General features: G+C 40.0%; 2 protein-coding genes across 2 annotated transcripts in view; one reads left to right on the top strand and one right to left on the bottom strand.

The window, feature by feature from the left end:
- The window catches only part of rasa1a (RAS p21 protein activator (GTPase activating protein) 1a), a 28,597-nt gene extending 18,277 nt beyond the window's left edge, over positions 1-10,320 (top strand). The window contains exons 5-25 of the mRNA XM_042487576.1: positions 713-830; positions 1,120-1,151; positions 2,317-2,369; positions 2,567-2,717; positions 2,876-2,954; positions 3,261-3,384; positions 3,538-3,694; positions 3,872-3,959; positions 4,359-4,439; positions 5,227-5,384; positions 5,513-5,589; positions 5,713-5,885; positions 5,992-6,151; positions 6,927-7,069; positions 7,589-7,704; positions 7,850-7,936; positions 8,073-8,140; positions 8,229-8,317; positions 8,474-8,551; positions 9,283-9,417; positions 9,517-10,320. Of these exons, the coding sequence (XP_042343510.1) occupies positions 713-830; positions 1,120-1,151; positions 2,317-2,369; positions 2,567-2,717; positions 2,876-2,954; positions 3,261-3,384; positions 3,538-3,694; positions 3,872-3,959; positions 4,359-4,439; positions 5,227-5,384; positions 5,513-5,589; positions 5,713-5,885; positions 5,992-6,151; positions 6,927-7,069; positions 7,589-7,704; positions 7,850-7,936; positions 8,073-8,140; positions 8,229-8,317; positions 8,474-8,551; positions 9,283-9,417; positions 9,517-9,600 (2,251 nt within the window). The 3' untranslated portion in view covers positions 9,601-10,320. The remainder of the gene's footprint in view (positions 1-712; positions 831-1,119; positions 1,152-2,316; positions 2,370-2,566; positions 2,718-2,875; positions 2,955-3,260; positions 3,385-3,537; positions 3,695-3,871; positions 3,960-4,358; positions 4,440-5,226; positions 5,385-5,512; positions 5,590-5,712; positions 5,886-5,991; positions 6,152-6,926; positions 7,070-7,588; positions 7,705-7,849; positions 7,937-8,072; positions 8,141-8,228; positions 8,318-8,473; positions 8,552-9,282; positions 9,418-9,516) is intronic.
- Positions 9,957-16,668, bottom strand: ccnh (cyclin H). The gene is made up of 10 exons (XM_042487578.1): positions 16,473-16,668; positions 16,248-16,372; positions 16,018-16,140; positions 15,855-15,928; positions 14,853-15,066; positions 14,547-14,710; positions 13,534-13,604; positions 13,297-13,402; positions 11,005-11,068; positions 9,957-10,901 (listed from the first exon to the last, which is right to left on the bottom strand). Exons 2-10 carry the CDS (start codon positions 16,362-16,364, stop codon positions 10,875-10,877), a joined length of 960 nt encoding a protein of 319 aa, XP_042343512.1. The 5' UTR covers positions 16,365-16,372; positions 16,473-16,668; the 3' UTR covers positions 9,957-10,874.
- Positions 16,669-17,831: the final 1,163 nt, after the last annotated feature.

Below are 17,831 nucleotides of genomic sequence, written 5' to 3'. Positions count from 1 at the left end.
TACTGTACAAAAGAGACTTCCCTTGTCTTATACATGAAGTGTGACATTTTTATATCCAACCAGTTGCTTTCCTAAAAGCACTCCAGTAAATATGATACATAATCTTTGGATCACAGATGAGCATTGATTATTTTCTGGGCTTAAAAATACAGTACTTGATTATAATACTAGCTTAGTTTCCCTTTAATTTTTTTTCTTGGCCTGTCACAGGGCTGCTCTTCCCATCACAGCAGCCTGGAAAGCACATCATCTGACTTGTTAATGAAAAACAGTCTTGTCCCTATCATTAAGCTGCAGTAGGCACACTAACTGATGATCCCAGCTATCCCTGATTTCCTAAATCTGATAAACATCTGTCTAAAGTCAACCTCAACCCTGAGTCTGCCAGCCAGCCACTAGCTTAACTGAGGAGATAGACATGCAATATTTACTTCAAATGTTATCAGTCAGAGGAGACCCCTGCTGGTAATGCTCTGCTATTACTATATACACCAAATTATGAGACAAACGGTTTCGGTTTCTTCAGCTGGAAAATTTAAGTTATAGATCTGCTGATCCCAAATTTCCTTCACGTTATTCACATGATAATGCCTTGACAAAGCAAAAGTGTAATAGAGAGAGATGGTGTCAAATTATAACAAGTTTTTATTTTAGACTTTTAGACAATCTTGACAATATTTAAATGTCCATTTTGATTTGCTTGTATCTTCAGCTTCCTGAAAGGGGACATGTTTATTGTTCACAATGAACTGGATGATGGCTGGATGTGGGTGACCAATGTTCGCACAGAGGAGCAGGGCCTCATTGTGGAGGATCTGGTAGAGGAAGTGGTAAGTACAGCTTAAGATAAAGCTTTATCATTTTTTTAGAAGATGTGTACCAAAGACTATTATCTGGATTAAACACAAAATGAACTGTGGTATCCTAAAGTAAATTGGAGTGTGGATCAAAAGAAACCAGCGTGATGTAACTACAATATGTACCAAAGATTGGTTAACATAGCACCAAGGGTAGTGATATATATGAATGCAATACACGATCCATAGATGTCACAAAAACTGCAGTCTTTGGTCTGTTAGCGATGTCTTGACAGATTTCTGATTCTGATATTTTTTTCAGGGGCGGGAGGAGGATCCACATGAGGGAAAAGCGTAAGTTGTTTTCCACAGATCTCACCTTTCTTAGTGTCAACTACTTGATCAAGTGCAAGCTTTCAACGCAGGGTGTAAAAGTTCACATGCATACTTTTCCCATTAGTTATGATTCTCTATGATGCAGCAACTTCTAACTCAATGTTATGTTGTGGAGGTGGATGCTTCCCTGATATGTTTAGACCAGTGGTTCCCTAACTGGTTGGTCCAAAAGTGGGTCGTGGGTCCATTATTAAAAGGACTGCAAGTGACTCCCAAACATGTCAAGTTTGTAAAAAACACACTTTATTTAAAATTTCTGACACAGGGCTTTTATTTTGAAGTGCTTTTTTCCTGCTGTTCAGCTGCTCTTTTATTGCCCTGTTCTTGGTATAATTTGGCCTATGAACAGCTTTTCATAGGCTAGGGTTGCAGCGATTTTGCATCACTGATCTTGAAGCAATAATATGTACTTCCTTGGTTGCAGGGCTATTTATTTACTAAGTTTTAAGTAATTGCACTTTATTCTTGCAGTATGTTTCATTTCATTGTGTTCTAAGCCTGGGTGTTGTGTACATTTTGTGAAATAAAATTAAATATGTGGTAATTTATTTAATGTGTGGACCTTGAACTAATGACTAAGGACAAAGGCTGGACCCCGTGGCCGGACCAGTAGGGAACCATTGGTTTAGACAACATGTTATCACAGGGTAATATCCACCCTGTTAGTTTAGCCTCTTTGTTTGCCTCCATTTACACAAGCTGGTTTGTTTTGTCCTTCAGCATAGCATGACAGTACATTGGAGACAGTATGTGTCATTACTGTCTCCTCAGCTATCACGTCGTTAAGCTTTGGCAAGTCTTCAAGTTTGATCGAGTTAGTGACTCAGCCTTGAGCATGCTACATGCCCACTGGCCCTGTGTGAGAATAGAAGTTAAGTTAAAAAGTGGTCAGATGGAAGCTTTTTAAATTCCTTTTGGCAATACATAGACCCTAACTAATTTTGCGAATATCAGTATATAATTTTATTCAAATATATATCCCCAACAGTCATTAATTTAAGATTTCTGTATTTAGATATGTTGTTGCAGCCGTAGGCTCTACCGAACATCTGCATTTTGTTGATTGAGCTAACTCTATTGCTTGCACCTTCTCTTTGGTTGCTCTTGTTTTTTAACTGAACAGCTGGTATCACGGAAAGATCACCAAACAAGAGGCCTACAACCTGCTGATGACAGGTACCATTTCTCTTTGCATGATGATGTCACAAGTGATTAATAATGTCCATCTAATTAAAGGCATTCTATTTGACAGAAATATGTTGTGAACACTTGAGTCTGTTTATCAAAATATAATGCTGAGCATGCACTGAGACCTTTCTCTTACTCCCACGCTTTAAATTTTTTGCCCCGACTCCCTGCATCTCATTTCATAGTTGGCCAGGTGTGCAGTTTTCTCGTCCGACCATCAGACAACACACCTGGGGACTACTCCCTCTTTTTTCGCACCAATGAAAACATCCAAAGGTTTAAGATCTCCCCTACCCCTAACAATCAGTACATGATGGGGGGGAGGTACTACAACAGGTATGTATGGCAATGTGCATGCCTCTAGTGGTCGTTATAACAGAATAATATCAAGATAAACTATACACTAATTGCAGCATTTTTGAAATTGTAGCCAGCTTGTATTGTGTATTTTGACAGTTACTGATATGCTGCATCTTGTTTCTTCTCACTGGCAGTGTTGATGACATTATCGATCATTACAAGAAAGAGCAGATTGTTGAGGGCTACAACCTGAAAGAGCCAGTTTCAGTACAGGTACGTACAAATGTTTATAGGTATTATTGAGCCAGTTTGAAGTTATATTTTTCAGTTAATGGGATGGTTCTTAACAATTCACAAGGGGTTTTTATAAAACTTAAATGTTCACATTGTGCACACCTATACTGGCATGCAAAGTATCTAGATATTGATGTCAGCACTAGTTCTTGATGACATTTTGTTTCTACAAAATCTAAAACATCTCTGCTGCAGCACTTAATTAACAAAAAATATTGTAATGTAAGCTAGTCTTTTCATTTGATGGTTGTGTAATGGCTGGATTTTTTTATGTATTTACCACAGCACCAAGAACAAGTTCTCAGTGACACAGTGGATGGGAGAGAAATTTATAACACTATCAGGCGGAAAACAAAAGACGCTTTCTACAAAAACATTGTCAAGAAAGGCTACCTCCAGTTTAACAAAGGTATATGTAACATCTTTCTTGTATAGCATTTTATTAGAGATTTTTAGTGGCACCTGTTCTATAATGCACAATATTTGTCAGTCCTGTCTTGTGTTTAAGTCAGCTAGGATCTCCAATTTTTATAAATTGTTTGTCGGTTCCTCTCATCTTCAGGCAAAGGTAAACGATGGAAGAACCTTTACTTCATCTTGGAGGGTAACGATGCCCAGCTAATCTACTTTGAGAGTGAGAAGAGAGCCACCAAACCCAAAGGGCTGATAGACCTAAGTGTGTGCTCCGTGTATGGCGTCCATGACAGTCTGTTTGGCAGGTGATATGTCAAAGTTGTGTTCTTGGTCCAATTCTGTAAAATTGTCAGGGAGTGCTGTATCTCAGCTCTGAGTGATCAGTTGCCCAGACACCACATAAAAGCAATTTCTTTAAAATGATGTATCATACATTACAAAGTACTTACCATTCTTCTCTTCTGTTTTTTTACTTCTTTCAGGCCACACTGTTTCCAGATTGTCGTCCAGCACTTTAGTGAGGAACAGTACATATTCTACTTTGCGGGGGAAGCTCCAGAGCAGGCACAGGTAATAACAGGGTCACCCTTGCCCTGTCACTGGTATCTGTCTCATCAAACAGGGTAAAATTACATGCACATCTTGTTTGTCCTCATGTCCAGTCCAAAAACCTAGTGACTACTGTGTGCTCTGTCTCAAAAATGAAATGAAATGCTGTAAACTGTTTCTGTGATTTAGAAAAAAAATCAAGCCTGAACTGATTCTGTTTCAAATACAGAGCACTATTGTATAGTTAAATGAAGTGGTAATCAGGATCTCTCCATGTGACGAAGAGCTAATCATTTTATTTTTCAGAAAACAAATAATTTCAAAGTATGTGAACAGTTTACAGTGCTGTGAGTTCTAACGGAGACAAATCCCATCACAGCTGTGTTTTACAAATGTTCTGACAGTGTTCTGTGTTTGCAGGATTGGATGAAATGCCTTCAAACCTTCTGCAGTAACTTAAGGAAAACCACTCAGCCAACCTCCAACAAGAGGCTTAGACAGGTACATATACCATCAGCCATGTAGACTAAGTAAAGCAGCCGATGATCAAATTCAACAAGCCAGTAAAAAGGTATTTATCACTCAGGTGTAAAACCCCCAGGATTGACTAATTGTAAAAATTGAAGGTCAGAATTAATCAAATTTAGTGGCTAAGTGCATTTATTTAAACACACAATAAGAGACTAAGGGACCTTCCTTGGCAGACTTGTCCATTTTCATACTTGGTGCTTCTCAAATTTGAGTTTGAGTAGAGCAGAATAGTCTGAAAGACATCATCAGCATACTGCTGCATGTATACATCTCATGCTGGTTATTGAGTCCCGCCAATTACCTGCACAGACGAGTGACCTACCATTAATACAAACAACGGCAGCAGCACCGGTGTCTCAGTTCTGGAGCCATGAAGAAATATAGCTTTGTGTTTCAGTAGTATAAGAGGCTGCAAATCTTCATTCACTGCCCCCCTGTTCTAAATGCAGTGACAGTGATAAGCCTCTTTAATGTGTTATTCATTTCCATGTAAGCACACTCATGTAAAAGTATTGTGAACCGGAAAGATCACATTTTCTGCAGAGGTGGGATGGTGCGTCATCAGGAGTGGGTGGTCTCTTGCTGTCCTCTTGAGATGTTTCATTCTCTGAAATGTTCTCTTCATTGTTGGTATTCATTTATAAAATATATATTTCAGTTCATAATGTTGAAAATGCAATTCATATGTATATACAGTATGCTGTGTTATGCATATGTATGTGTTTTGTGTGCTGAATCCTGTTGTTTTTTTCTTTAGGTGAGCAGCCTGGTGCTGTATGTGGAGGAGGCCCACAAGCTGCCAGTGAAGTATTTCACCAACCCTTACTGTAACATCTACCTGAACAGTGTCCAGGTGGCTAAGACGCACCCGAGAGAGGGGCAGAACCCCGTCTTCACTGAGGAGTTCATCTTTGAGTGAGTCTGTCACATATCTGAATGCATATTTTCCTCCCTTGGATTCTCCCGCAGCTCTTGCTCCATTTACATTTTATTCTTCTCAAATTGTTTACACAATTCTAAAATATATTTATCTGTTGTTTTAGTGACTTGTCGAGTGAAATCAACCGATTTGAAATCAGCCTGAGCAACAAAACAAAAAAGAGCAAAGAAAGTGACATCTGTAAGTACATCTGTAAATTTTAAAACAAAAGTAATCTCTGTAAGTCTCTGCACTAACCTCATCACCTTTTGTTTGTTTGACATTTCTTCCACCTTTTCATGCCTCAATCTCTCTCCCCCTCAGTGTTCATGCGTTGCCAGCTGAACCGTCTGCAGAAAGGCCAGATGATTGATGAGTGGTTCCCTCTCAGCTCCCACGTGCCTCTGAAGGGCATTGAGCCAGGCTCTTTACGTGTACGTGCCCGCTACTCCATGGAGAAGATCATGCCCGAAGAGGAATACAGCGAATTTAAAGAGGTCTGATCAGCCAAAAAGTGGTTTTGATTGCAACTTCTGCCCCCTGTCTGCTTCTCTGTTATTCAGTTAAAATGACAACGATATCATTGTCTTGTGTCCTCTGCAGATGATCTTGCAGAAAGAGTTCCATGTCATCTACGCTCTGGCCCATGTGTGTGGTCAGGACCGCACCTTATTGGCAAGCCTCCTTCTGCGGATCTTTAGACATGAGAAGGCTGAAGCCCCTCTACTCAGGACACTCAACGACAGAGAGATTAACATGGAGGGTAAGAAAGAAAGCAATACTAATAATAATTTCAAAGAATTCAAAACAAACAAAAAGCATTGCTGCATTATTTTGATATGCTTATATTTTCCTTTAGGAACCCACATTATGTTAATGTTAAATAAAATGATAATGTTTATGTGTAACTCCTCCACGGAAAACCTGGAGATGATGAAAAGAGGATGAAATTTCACAATCACATTTTCCAGTCCTGGAAAAGTTAAAGAATTAGCAATTTTATTGAAAATGTTTGAAACATGATGAAATTTTTGTTGAGTGTAATGAAACTGTAAGTTATCTTCCATGAATAGTATATGTAATGTAACGTAACAGACAATTTATTTTCTGAAGCTTCCATGATGCAACTTAGTAGCTCTAATATGAGTTAATGTGACTTTTAGTTTACCCTTACACACGCTTCATTTTCTCCCTCCGTTCTGTGTCTCCCTCTATGCGTGCCAGCTAGCTGGAACAGTTTGAATAAACTAGAGTGATATGTTTGAAAACCATGTGCAAGTAGGAGATGGATTTTCTATTTAATGTCCTTGAAAAGTCATGGAAAAGCTTTGAACTTTTGTCCATGAAAATGGACCGGTAAATGTACTGTAAATGGTCGCTGAAACCTTCAATCCCGTATCAACACCTCAGCACTGTGTTTCAAAGGGCTCAGTTTTATTGTTTTTTGATTTTCTCATTGAGGTGCTTCAGCTCAAAAATATGCAAAACCATGCGCTTATACACTTGCATAACCTTCTTTGCTTGTGCACTTCTGCCAGATGAAGCCACAACATTATTCAGAGCGACCACACTGGCCAGCACACTGATGGAGCAGTACATGAAGGCCACGGCCACGCCATTTGTTCACCACGCTCTCAAAGACACCATCCTCAAGATCATGGAGAGCAAGCAGTCCTGTGAGGTAAAGGCCTACAAAAGGGTTTTTCTCTCTTTACACACGGCAGTACAAGTATCTAAGTTATTTCCCCCTGCGCATATCTGTGGTACCACATTCAATACATGGCATTTATATCATATCAGTGCAGTCGCTCTGCAGGTCTGCAACGTTGATGCAAAGAAAAACAGTGACACAGCATCAACTAAGCTGAGGTCTCAAGGCTGCTGTGTGAGCCTTAGTTGCAATAAATATTTCAAAACACTGCAGTTCTTATAGAGTTCATACACCCATTGAGATGAATGTCTAGTCAGGGCATGAGCTATTTTGTTGTTCTTCACTTCTCCTGTGTCAAAAATGGGAAATATCACAAATGCACTTACTAGTGGCTGACCAATTTCCACCAGATACACAGAATGTATCAAAATGCCGATTACTGTAGAATAATAGTTTCTTATCTCATTGATTGTGAATTTGAATTCCTTCTAATTTGTTTTTCCTATTTACCCTCCCATCTCTCTCTCTTTCTTTTTTACTTGTTTTAAGCTGAACCCCTCCAAACTGGAAAAGAATGAAGATGTGAATCTGAACCTTGCTCATCTCCTCAACATCCTGTCTGAGCTGGTAGAGAAGATCTTCATGGCTGCTGAGATCCTCCCACCGTAAGAACGAACACACATTTACCCACACACAGTTTTGTCCTTTTATGTTGGTGAATCATTTTAACAGACTGTTGGAACACAAAGATAAAGCCAAAAGTCAAATAAAGCCAATACAGTCATTGTTTCTCTGTGATGATCCATCCAGGACTTTGAGGTTCATCTATGGCTGTCTGCAGAAGTCTGTGCAGCAGAAATGGCCCACCAACACCACAATGCGGACAAGGGTTGTAAGGTAAACACACAAAAAGTCAATGTTGGACATAATTCTTTTGAGCATAAAAAAAGCTGTCAGCTTTATCTGTATCTTTATCTTTATCAAGTGTTCGTTTTTATTCTGTCTAACCTGGACTTCTGTTCTGTTCTTCCAGTGGCTTTGTCTTTCTAAGACTGATCTGTCCTGCCATCCTCAATCCCCGATTGTTCAACATAATTTCTGGTGAGCATCCAGTCAGAAGCCCTCAAAATCCTGGTTTGCCACGTGGCCTGTTACAATGTTTGTTTTGTACTTCCATGTCTTCTCACAGACCCTCCATCATCAGCAGCAGGCAGGACCCTCACCCTGGTGGCAAAATCTGTCCAGAACCTGGCCAACCTGGTTGAATTTGGTGCTAAGGTATGAATAATATACTTGTAGCAATATCATGCAGTAGGAATACAATTTTGACAGTGGCTTTACATCAGATGAGTAATTTGCACTACTGTTTGTTATGTCTCCTGTAAGTTATAATAGACTCATTCTAAAAAAAAAAAAAAAATTAATCTCAAACAGGAACCCTATATGGAGGGTGTGAACCCTTTCATCAAAAACAACAAGCACAGGATGATCATGTTTCTGGACGAGTTGGGGGTGAGTAACATTCTTTGCAGTTTGATCAAATCATCAGAAGTCTCTCAGAGAGCTTTTACATCAGGGACCGGGCCTAGATCTGAATACACTTGATCACAAAGTCCAGTTCATCTGATTAATGTGAATACTGTGCCGTACCCGGGCATGGTATGCTGAACCGTGCATGATTCCACTTAAAAAAACATGCCTCATGTGTACTCCGATACAGTACGCATTACCATCTGTACTAAAACACAGACTACTATTGAAGACGACCAGAAGGAGTTTTTAACCTGTTATGAACAATTTAAATTTAATCAGATGGCAGTGCAGCCCATTGCAGAGAGACCCAGATCTGGCTTTGCTGCCATCTTCGACCTATAGTTAGAGCTCTGGTTGGAGGTGGAGAGCTTCACAACCGACCACAGAAGCTCCACATTTGGCCAGGAGCAGAGTTTTGCCTCGATGCTTGGCTGGTCCCCGGGGCATAAGTGTCCCTCTGTGTGTGGTGCCCTTTTCTACACTGTAGCACAACAAAAATGTCACATCGATGATAACACAAGTGTACCTCTGTTATGGAACGTTACTAATGTGACAGCTGAGCAGCGGGGGAGTAGAGAGAGGGGGGCAAATGTACTCATGCGCGGTATGAATTAATCATACCTAATATGTAAATGCCCTTTGTCTTCTTTGCCAACCCTGACTGCTGACTAAACTTCACAGTCTTATAAAATTGTCCACTGTGTTCGTAGAATGTCCCTGACCTCCCTGAAACCACAGAGCACTTAAAGACAGACCTGTCCCGGGACCTGGCTGCGCTGCATGAGGTCTGTGCCACACACTCAGACGAGCTCCGGACGTTGAGCAACGAGAGGGGAGCGCAGCAGGTCAGAACGCTGATGACATGCACAGCCATGCATGCACAGGATGATTAATGCTATCCCCCTTTTTGGAAGATTTATGTAATTCTTGTTTCCTGTCTGCAGCATGTGTTGAAAAAGCTGCTGGCCATCACAGAGCTCCTCCAGCAGAAGCAGGCTCAGTATGCCATGTCCAACAGCAACAGGTAGTACTGCACTCCTCCTCTCCTCTCATCTTCCCATCCTTCCGTCAAGTCTCCTCCACCACCGGAGTGCAGCGCAGGGGAGACCTAGCATGCTCTACCCTCATCACCATGGCAACCCCTCCATCATGTCCTCCAGTAGTCCCGCCCATACCCACCCACCTGCCATCTTGTCCGGTTCACCACAAGAGAGCTATGCAACAACAGCAGCTGAGTACAACAACCAACGCAGTACTTAAAAACATAAATTAAAAAAGAAAAAGAAAAAAGAAACTTGCACCACTGACTGACAGCTGTATGCACAGGAAACATATTTTCCCTCATAAACTGTGTTCACGATTCTGACTCGGGTACATTTCATTACCTTCATCATGAGGGCCAAATATTAAGATTTCAAGAGGTTTCTTTGTACCCACTATGTGTTTTGATAGCACAGGTTGCCAAAGTGTATCCCCCTCCCTCCTGCTCAATATGAGGAAACTGACATGAAGAAGCTAGTTCTCTCAGTCCCCTTTTCTTGTAACTGGATTATGAGCGATAATGCTTTTTATACTGTAATTGACTGATTTATTTTAAGGTTGTGACAATATCCGCAAAGTGCTGAAACTAGCATTTCTGACTATTTGTTCTTTTTTTCTTTCTTTGTTTTCTAGATTGGAACAAAGTCTTTCAGAAAAGTATGGTTATTTTATATTAAGAATAAATTCTCTTGCTGGAATCATGAGTATATAAGTGAGATGAGCTGAATTTCTTTTCCTCATATTGTATCAGCTATTTTTTGATTATTTGGTTAAGTCTTTTTTGCAACTTCTCAATGCCAGACAAGACACTTAATCAGAGAAACCAAGTAAAATGAAAGTGTTTACAGCAGTAAATAATTTTTTTGAATAGTACAGACTGTATCAGACATGCATGCACTTATTAAACAGTTTTTGTAAAGTAGATTATGGAGTCATTCATTGTCCCCTGACAAAGGTGGAGAAACATGCACACAGTATCATGTGTAATAAACATTATATTCTGTTTTTTAACATGCAGAAACATATAGACACAAAATGTAGAAAAATATCTTTATTCTTACTGCAGAACAAAGGCAAACACAAGATTTGATAGTGTCTTGTAGGAATGTAAATATAACATTTACACTGAAGCAAACTGTCTGTGACACCCTGTGCTTTCTATAACGCCATCATCCAGCAAGTTTAATATTGGAATTAACTAATACAACAACTTTGTTTTGTTAAACTTTGTTTGGATCCAGAACCATTTGGGGGTAAATGCTCATAACTGGTCTTCGTCAGTCCAGTCCTGCAATTAAAAAAAAGGTTCATATTAGAGGGATTTTTACAAGAAATTTGTAGCTTAACTAGGTTTTTTGAATGTGGGGCTGTATTGCAAAATACTGTCTCACCTCTTCTGCCAGACGTGGTTCTTTTGATACATGGCCATCTTCTTCATACCCTCTCTTTCGTTTGCTGCAATGCAAAAGTAATTTCACTTTTGAGCATTTCAAAAATATGCTGGTGAATATTTCAGTCAGAATTATCCTTGCAAGCCATAACTGTTGGTGAACTCTGTTCCTTACATTCAACGTTTGTGACAAAGTCCATTTTCAACCCTCATTTAGGTGAATAATGTGGCATCTAGTTTCCACTACGCCTTCATGATCACCATTAGTAGTCGTAGTTTCCTCATGTCTCTTCATTGTCAAGCGTTATGTAACTTCATTTAGAATTATTCACACTGTGTGTGAATATTTACAGAAAAACTGATGCGCATTTTAATACAAACGAAAAATTAAGTGATTCTCCAAGCATGTGCCTTTCACAAACATGTCCACTTTATCTTACAGGACAGAGTGCACCATCATGTCACTGGCTGCTGCCATCCAGGTAATGTGAGTTTTACAGATTTCCACCCGAGAATCAAAGTGTGGTATTCAGACCACACAGCCAGCCAGCCAAAGCGAGGCCTCCTCCCGTGAGGTGTCCGACTGAAGACTTAAGTCAGTTTGTATTTATAAGCATGTGGCCTAAATTCCTGGCAGTTCAAACACAATATGGCTCTTCTCCACGGGAAACCACTTGCTGCATATCTGAATACTGTCCTTCCAAAGCCCTTCCCAAAATGCTTCAGACACGACGACGTGTTGAACTGATTGAAATTTGACAAGAAGCCTTGTCGCCGAAGACCTTGAGGAGATGATTTCTATGAACACTGGACCTGAGATACAGTCAACTGCAGAAATGTCTGAACTTCCTTGATCCTGGTATGCCTGCCTCTCCCTCAGTTTGACTGGTTGCTGATCGATATGGAAACCAGACAAACATGGCGCCCTGATCAGCCGATCCTTTCCTTGGACAAAACTTTGCGAGGATTACAGGGGAGGCAATCCAAAGCATTGAAGTAGCGTTTTCTGCTGTCATCAGGGAATTTAAACACAGCACCTCTCTCCAAGATGACACAAGCCTTAACTCCCTTTCTACACACCATCCGCTCACCCACGCCACCGGATTTTACAAGCTCTTCCTTCAAAACCATTAACGACGTCCATCGTCTTTGTGTATGAACTACCAAGCAGCACCACTTGTTACATTTTTATATGCTGCTTTGTTTGTTGATATTATATACTTAGGCTTGTATAGAAGTAAAAGGTGTTTGTGTATGATCTAGCTGACCAGAGCTGAAAGATAGATTTGTAGGAGATATCTGTAACCTGTCCTGTGCATGTGTTAACCCCGAATGGATCCTGCTATTAGTGTGTGGGCCTACATATATGCTGCTCTAACAAACATCACCTGAACTCCCTCTAAGCCTTGGGGTGTGAACAAAAGCTTTCATGCATTTTGCAGTCTCTCTCTTGCTCTCCTGCCATCACGGGTGACGTTTCAGTACACCTCCATCTGCACCGACTGTTTTCCTATAGATTCATCGTGAGAAGTCATGCCATGCACAGATTTATCAACTTCAAAGTCATAAAGGGTCGGCCCGCTGTGCCTCCTGATGACTCAAGCAGCTGCAGAGTCTGAATCTGTGCCTGTCATAGCTCAAGTTTACCAAACTGTTTACTGTAGTTGCACTTAAAGATACCACGGACCTCACCAACCTCACCAAGTGTTAACAGACCGCTGGCGACAGATGCGTGATTTCGAATGAGCCGAAAAGTCTCCTCATCAACGATACCAAGAAGATGAGCTGTGCTACATGGTATGGATGATGTAGGTAGGAATGTGGCGTGCTGTTGTACTTCCTTTCTGTATTTCATACAGCTGATAATGTGTTCCTTTTTATTTTTCTACCTGATACTGAACCTTGAACCTTTTTGCATCTTAGATACGACAACCTGGCTAAAATAAAACTGTTACTACGTATGACAACGGAAAACTTGAGTTGTTTACTTGGGTTTGGGGGATAGTAACAGCATCTCTGATACCAGCACCAATGCACTGCAACATAGTAAATTTTGTATCTAACTAAATTAAATGTTGAAGCTAAAAATGTGCTCAAATTTATATTACACTTGATATGTCTTAATATAGGAACTAGATTAAAAAAACAAAAAATATTCACTATGGTGTCTCAAATCCACAATTAAGTCACATATTATGCCTTTTCATATTATATAGTGTGACACTATGTTGATTTCTGTGATCACTGGAAACAGAAAACAAAGAAAACAAAAGCAGATGACTCATCTCCTTACTTGCTTGTACTGGCAAATTCAACATGGATCCTCTCCAACTTCTTTTTGTAAGCGTTCACCTCCTCTGGTTTGGGAAGTTCATACTTCTTTAGGAGGGTTTTCATCCCTGGATGAAAACAGGAAACATTTACTTAAATCTCAGACTCAGACGCTTTCTGTATTGCGCACTACAGTGAAGCCTAAAACAGCTCACTATCACCATCTTGTGGTGTCAAGTTGAAGGTGCAGCTCACTTACGTCTCATTGAGTCATACATCTTTGAGAGAGTCTCTTTGTCCTCTTTCAGTCGCAAACATTCAGTCAGGTAGCTAAGTATTCAAAACAACAAACGTTTTTCTTCAGTAAAATTTCCATTTAATAGAATACTTCACCCCCCAAAATTACTACTTTAATATCAGTTTTTCCCCCAATGCTACACTGAATTTGTGAAGAAAACTTTCATTTTTGTGCACGCCTCCACTATGAAAGAAGAATCCAAAAACTCAAATAATTCTTGACAAACTGCATTTAAAGGGGTCCGCTTTTGACAACAGCAAAACTGTATCAAAACATCTAATTACAAAAAGGCACATAACTCGTGCAGTATGATCTAAGTGTCATTTATCCAGTGGTATGCTCAGTACTTCCCAAACACATGAATTTTCGGCCTGAGTATTTAAAATTGAACTGAAAGTAAAACTTATCTATACTCTCTTCAAAGCCAGACTCCAGTGACAAAAACAGCAATCTTACCTCTTGAACACGAGAAGCTGCTAGTCTTCTTCTGCCTCCTCTTTGTGTTAGCTTTGTATTATTGTGTGATTTTTATGAATCCCAATTAACGTTTTATGACATTAACGTCACACAACACAAGCTAACTGATTGAGGTAGACCAGCAGCTCCTGTCACAGGTGAGGTTAAACTACTGTTTTTTGTCAGTGGAGTCTGACTTTAGAGAAAGCGTGGATAAGTTTTGCTTTCAGTTCAACTTTAAATAGTAAGTTTTTAGCAAAAACACATGTTTGGGAAGTACTGAGCATATGATTGGATAAATGACATGGATTATACTGCACCAGTTGCGTGAGTTTTGCTACAGTTAAATGCGGCCTCCTGTGACTTCATTAAGAATATCCTCCAAATTTTGTCTTTGTCCACTAGAGGCTTGTGAGAAAAACATTTTCTTCACAAATTCAATACAATGCATTGCCAATAATTGATATCAAGTATTCCTTTAAGGTTTTTGTTTTTGTTTTTCTTGCCTAAGGACCCACCTCTCCATGCTGAGTCCGGCTCTTGAGGCGCTATTCAAAATAGCAGTTAAAGCGATCTGAGACGGAGGAAACAGCAGTCCTGCGTCTGTCATGGCTGCCTGTGTCAGAAAGTCATCGGCACTCTTCCTCAGCGACTCTGGGTTCTCCAGCGTGGGGTATCTTGTCTGAGAGATGAAATGTGCGAAAAGGCGATGGTTCATTGAGACAGGACAAATAATCCGGACTACTACATAAGTGAGCTAGGTTAGCGCTGTGACAGTTTATGAGTACAAGAGCAATATTCAGATCTCTCGGGGATCCGCTTACCTTGAGGTCGATGAGCAGACCCTCCATGGGTCTGTAGGGGTTGTGGACGACCAGGTGAAAGTTGAGTTGTTGGATCAGCAGCAGCTCGTACTCCAGAATCTGCTCCAGAACCCTTTCCTGCCCATCGGGGGTCTCCTGCAGAAGGTTACCCACAAACTGGGTGCTGGACACGTTGAACTCATCCACTTTACAGGACAGGTATGCACACGTCAGCCTAAAACAGGAAGTGTGAAAAGGTTGTGTAGACTGGTCAGAACAAGGCTGAGCGACATGCTTTTCAGCAGTTTTGCTGATGTGTATATTTGCAACAGCTGATGATTAAAATGACATAAGGCAAATGTAATCCTGTCTAAATGGTAAACATCACTCTTTTATCGACAATAAGCCAAAGAAAGGAACATTTTCAGAAAACTTCAGTCAACGAGTATGAACTTCATTAAAGTGCGTGTCACGTTAAGAGTTAAACCAACTTATTTCGCCGAATAATATCACTCAACTTGCATGTGCAGTTAAGTATTTTTGTTGGCTAAAAGCTACATACAGTAAATGTGTGTAAAGCTAAAACCACTTTTGCAGATGTTGCCACAAACACATTACACCATCATAGAATTATGATGGTGGTTATTACTTTGGTTTCCAAAAAATAAAAAAAAAAGAAGGGGTGGGGACTTCTTCTGCCACTAGACGGCAATACCTGTGACCAATCACACCTGAAGCACTTTTTGCACTTACTAGGGGTTTTTTCCTTAAGTCTAAATTCTTGCTTATGTTGTACGTCGCTTTGGATAAAAGCGTCTGCTAAATGAAATTGTAGAATTGTAGAATAAGGCTCCATGTGTATTTGGGGCAGTTTTAAGATATTGAGCTTCAGAGTTTTCTATTGTTAGCTTACCATTGTTATCAAAAGGTAGGATTATTTGGACATTCAAAACAAACAAATAAATAAATAAATAAAAAAGAACATATTCCAAAAATGAAATATGGCCGATCAGAAGTACTCACATGATAATCCTGGGGTGGTACTCCATGATGGAGTTGTTCAAGTAAAATCTTCTGAAGTACATGAGAGCCGTACCCTGCACAGGTGAGACACACTTGGGTCAGATATGTACCGGCAGTGAGGTCACGCTGTTTCCACGCAGGTGAAAAGACAGCACACACATACCACCACAGACTTTGGCATGGCGGGCTTGAAAGCGTTGCAGAAGTCCAGCATCCTCCTCTCGTAGTGTCGGAATAAAACCTCTTCCTCGTGTCGCTCCAGGAACCTGGACTCACTGACTGCGGGCTGATTCAGACAGAGACAGAGACAGAGACACGGCAGCAGGTGAAGTAAACTCTCACACAGTCCACTCCTGTGCTTGTTTGGCGGTAGATTTGATTATTCTCGCTCACCTTCCCACTTTCTAGTATCTTGTTTCGGAATTTGTGGTTGGCCTTGTATCTTTTCTGCTCAACTTCGTCTTCACTTTTGAAAATCCAGTATTTTCCCTGTGAGCTGTTGTGAAACATGGCGGCGTCTGTGGGACAGGGACGCAAAACTGTCAAATACGGAGCGAAAAACAAGAAGAGTGTCAAAAAATAACGAGGAAAAGCTTATACTAGCATCAGTTAACTTACTTTATTTGGGACTTTATAAAGGGTAGTCCATTCAAAACCGGTTACCGCGGAAGAAGACGACAATTTAGTGAGATGGCAAGAGTGACTGTGTACAAAAAAAGCTTCTTTAATTCCTCGTGGAACTTAAAAATTACTCAAAAAATACAAAATCCAGCACAAAAATGAATTAGATGCTCGTCGCCACTCTTTTGCGTTAACGTTGTCGCCACTTGATGACGCGCGGCGCTACTACCGTAATGTAGGCTACAGTCACGGTGCGCAACAAAAATGTGTTTATCGGCGCTCTTTCTCTCACACACACACTCACACACACTGAAGAACTATTATATAAAGTTTTCTTTTCTTATTTTCGTGGGATAAAGTATCTCATGAAAGCGGTGGGTGGCTGCATTTAGATCACGTGGCATTAATTTAATATGATTTAATTACCATACCCATTTTAATAAGTTATGACATGGCACTGCATTCATTTAAAAATACTAATTGTTGTCTTCATCACTATTAAGCCAACTACAGATTCCAAACCCATTTCAGTTGCCTAATATACAACGTTACCCATTTAAAAAATAAATAAAACATAAAAATATAGGCTTCATCACTTATGCAGAGAAATCAATCAGTTCGAGAAATTCAATGAAATAAATAAATAAATGTTTATCCACATATATCTACATAGACCTAACTGATCAATTAAAATAAAAAAAAAATCAATACTCTGCTTATACAGAGCCACCTCTGCATAGTGGTTTATCCACATATAGGAGCAAAAAATATAGTTTTTTTAATAAAAAAAAATACTTGCTTATGCAGAGCCTCATCTACATAGGAGGACATACGTGTAAAACAAATATAAAAAAAGGGGTTTGTACAGAAATATAGGTCTACATTGTGTGGTGTGTTACACTAACTGCCCATACAGGTTTTCAAGATTTCCCCCACATTTGATTTGCACAGTTCCTTCCACTTCCCTTATTTCCCACCGTCAGCTCACATGACTACCTGGGTGAAACTTCAGAATAACTGAGCTGCTTCATAACCATGTTGGTCAAATTCCTGGATTTGGATCATTTTAGATGGAAGAGCATAACAGAAATTGAATCACACAGTATGTTTAGACGGAGCCACTCAACCCCCACCAGTGTTTCCGTATACCGTAATTTGCATAAACATGAGTAATTTATGAATAATAAATGCCCTTGCATTCGGCGGGAGCCGTTAATTTGCATATCACCACAGCTACAGTTTTATTTCCTTAGTGCGGTGTTATCATGAAGCCCTTCAAGCCTGCATAAACCAGAATCAAAGAAAAATAATGCTTTAACAGGTATGTGCTGAGGACTGTTTTATTATCTTAATCTC

Source organism: Plectropomus leopardus, chromosome 6 (genome assembly GCF_008729295.1).
Source record: "Plectropomus leopardus isolate mb chromosome 6, YSFRI_Pleo_2.0, whole genome shotgun sequence".
Lineage (NCBI taxonomy): Eukaryota > Metazoa > Chordata > Actinopteri > Perciformes > Serranidae > Plectropomus > Plectropomus leopardus.
The sequence above is the reverse complement of the archived record's forward strand: the minus strand, read 5'-3'. Positions and strand labels throughout refer to the sequence as shown.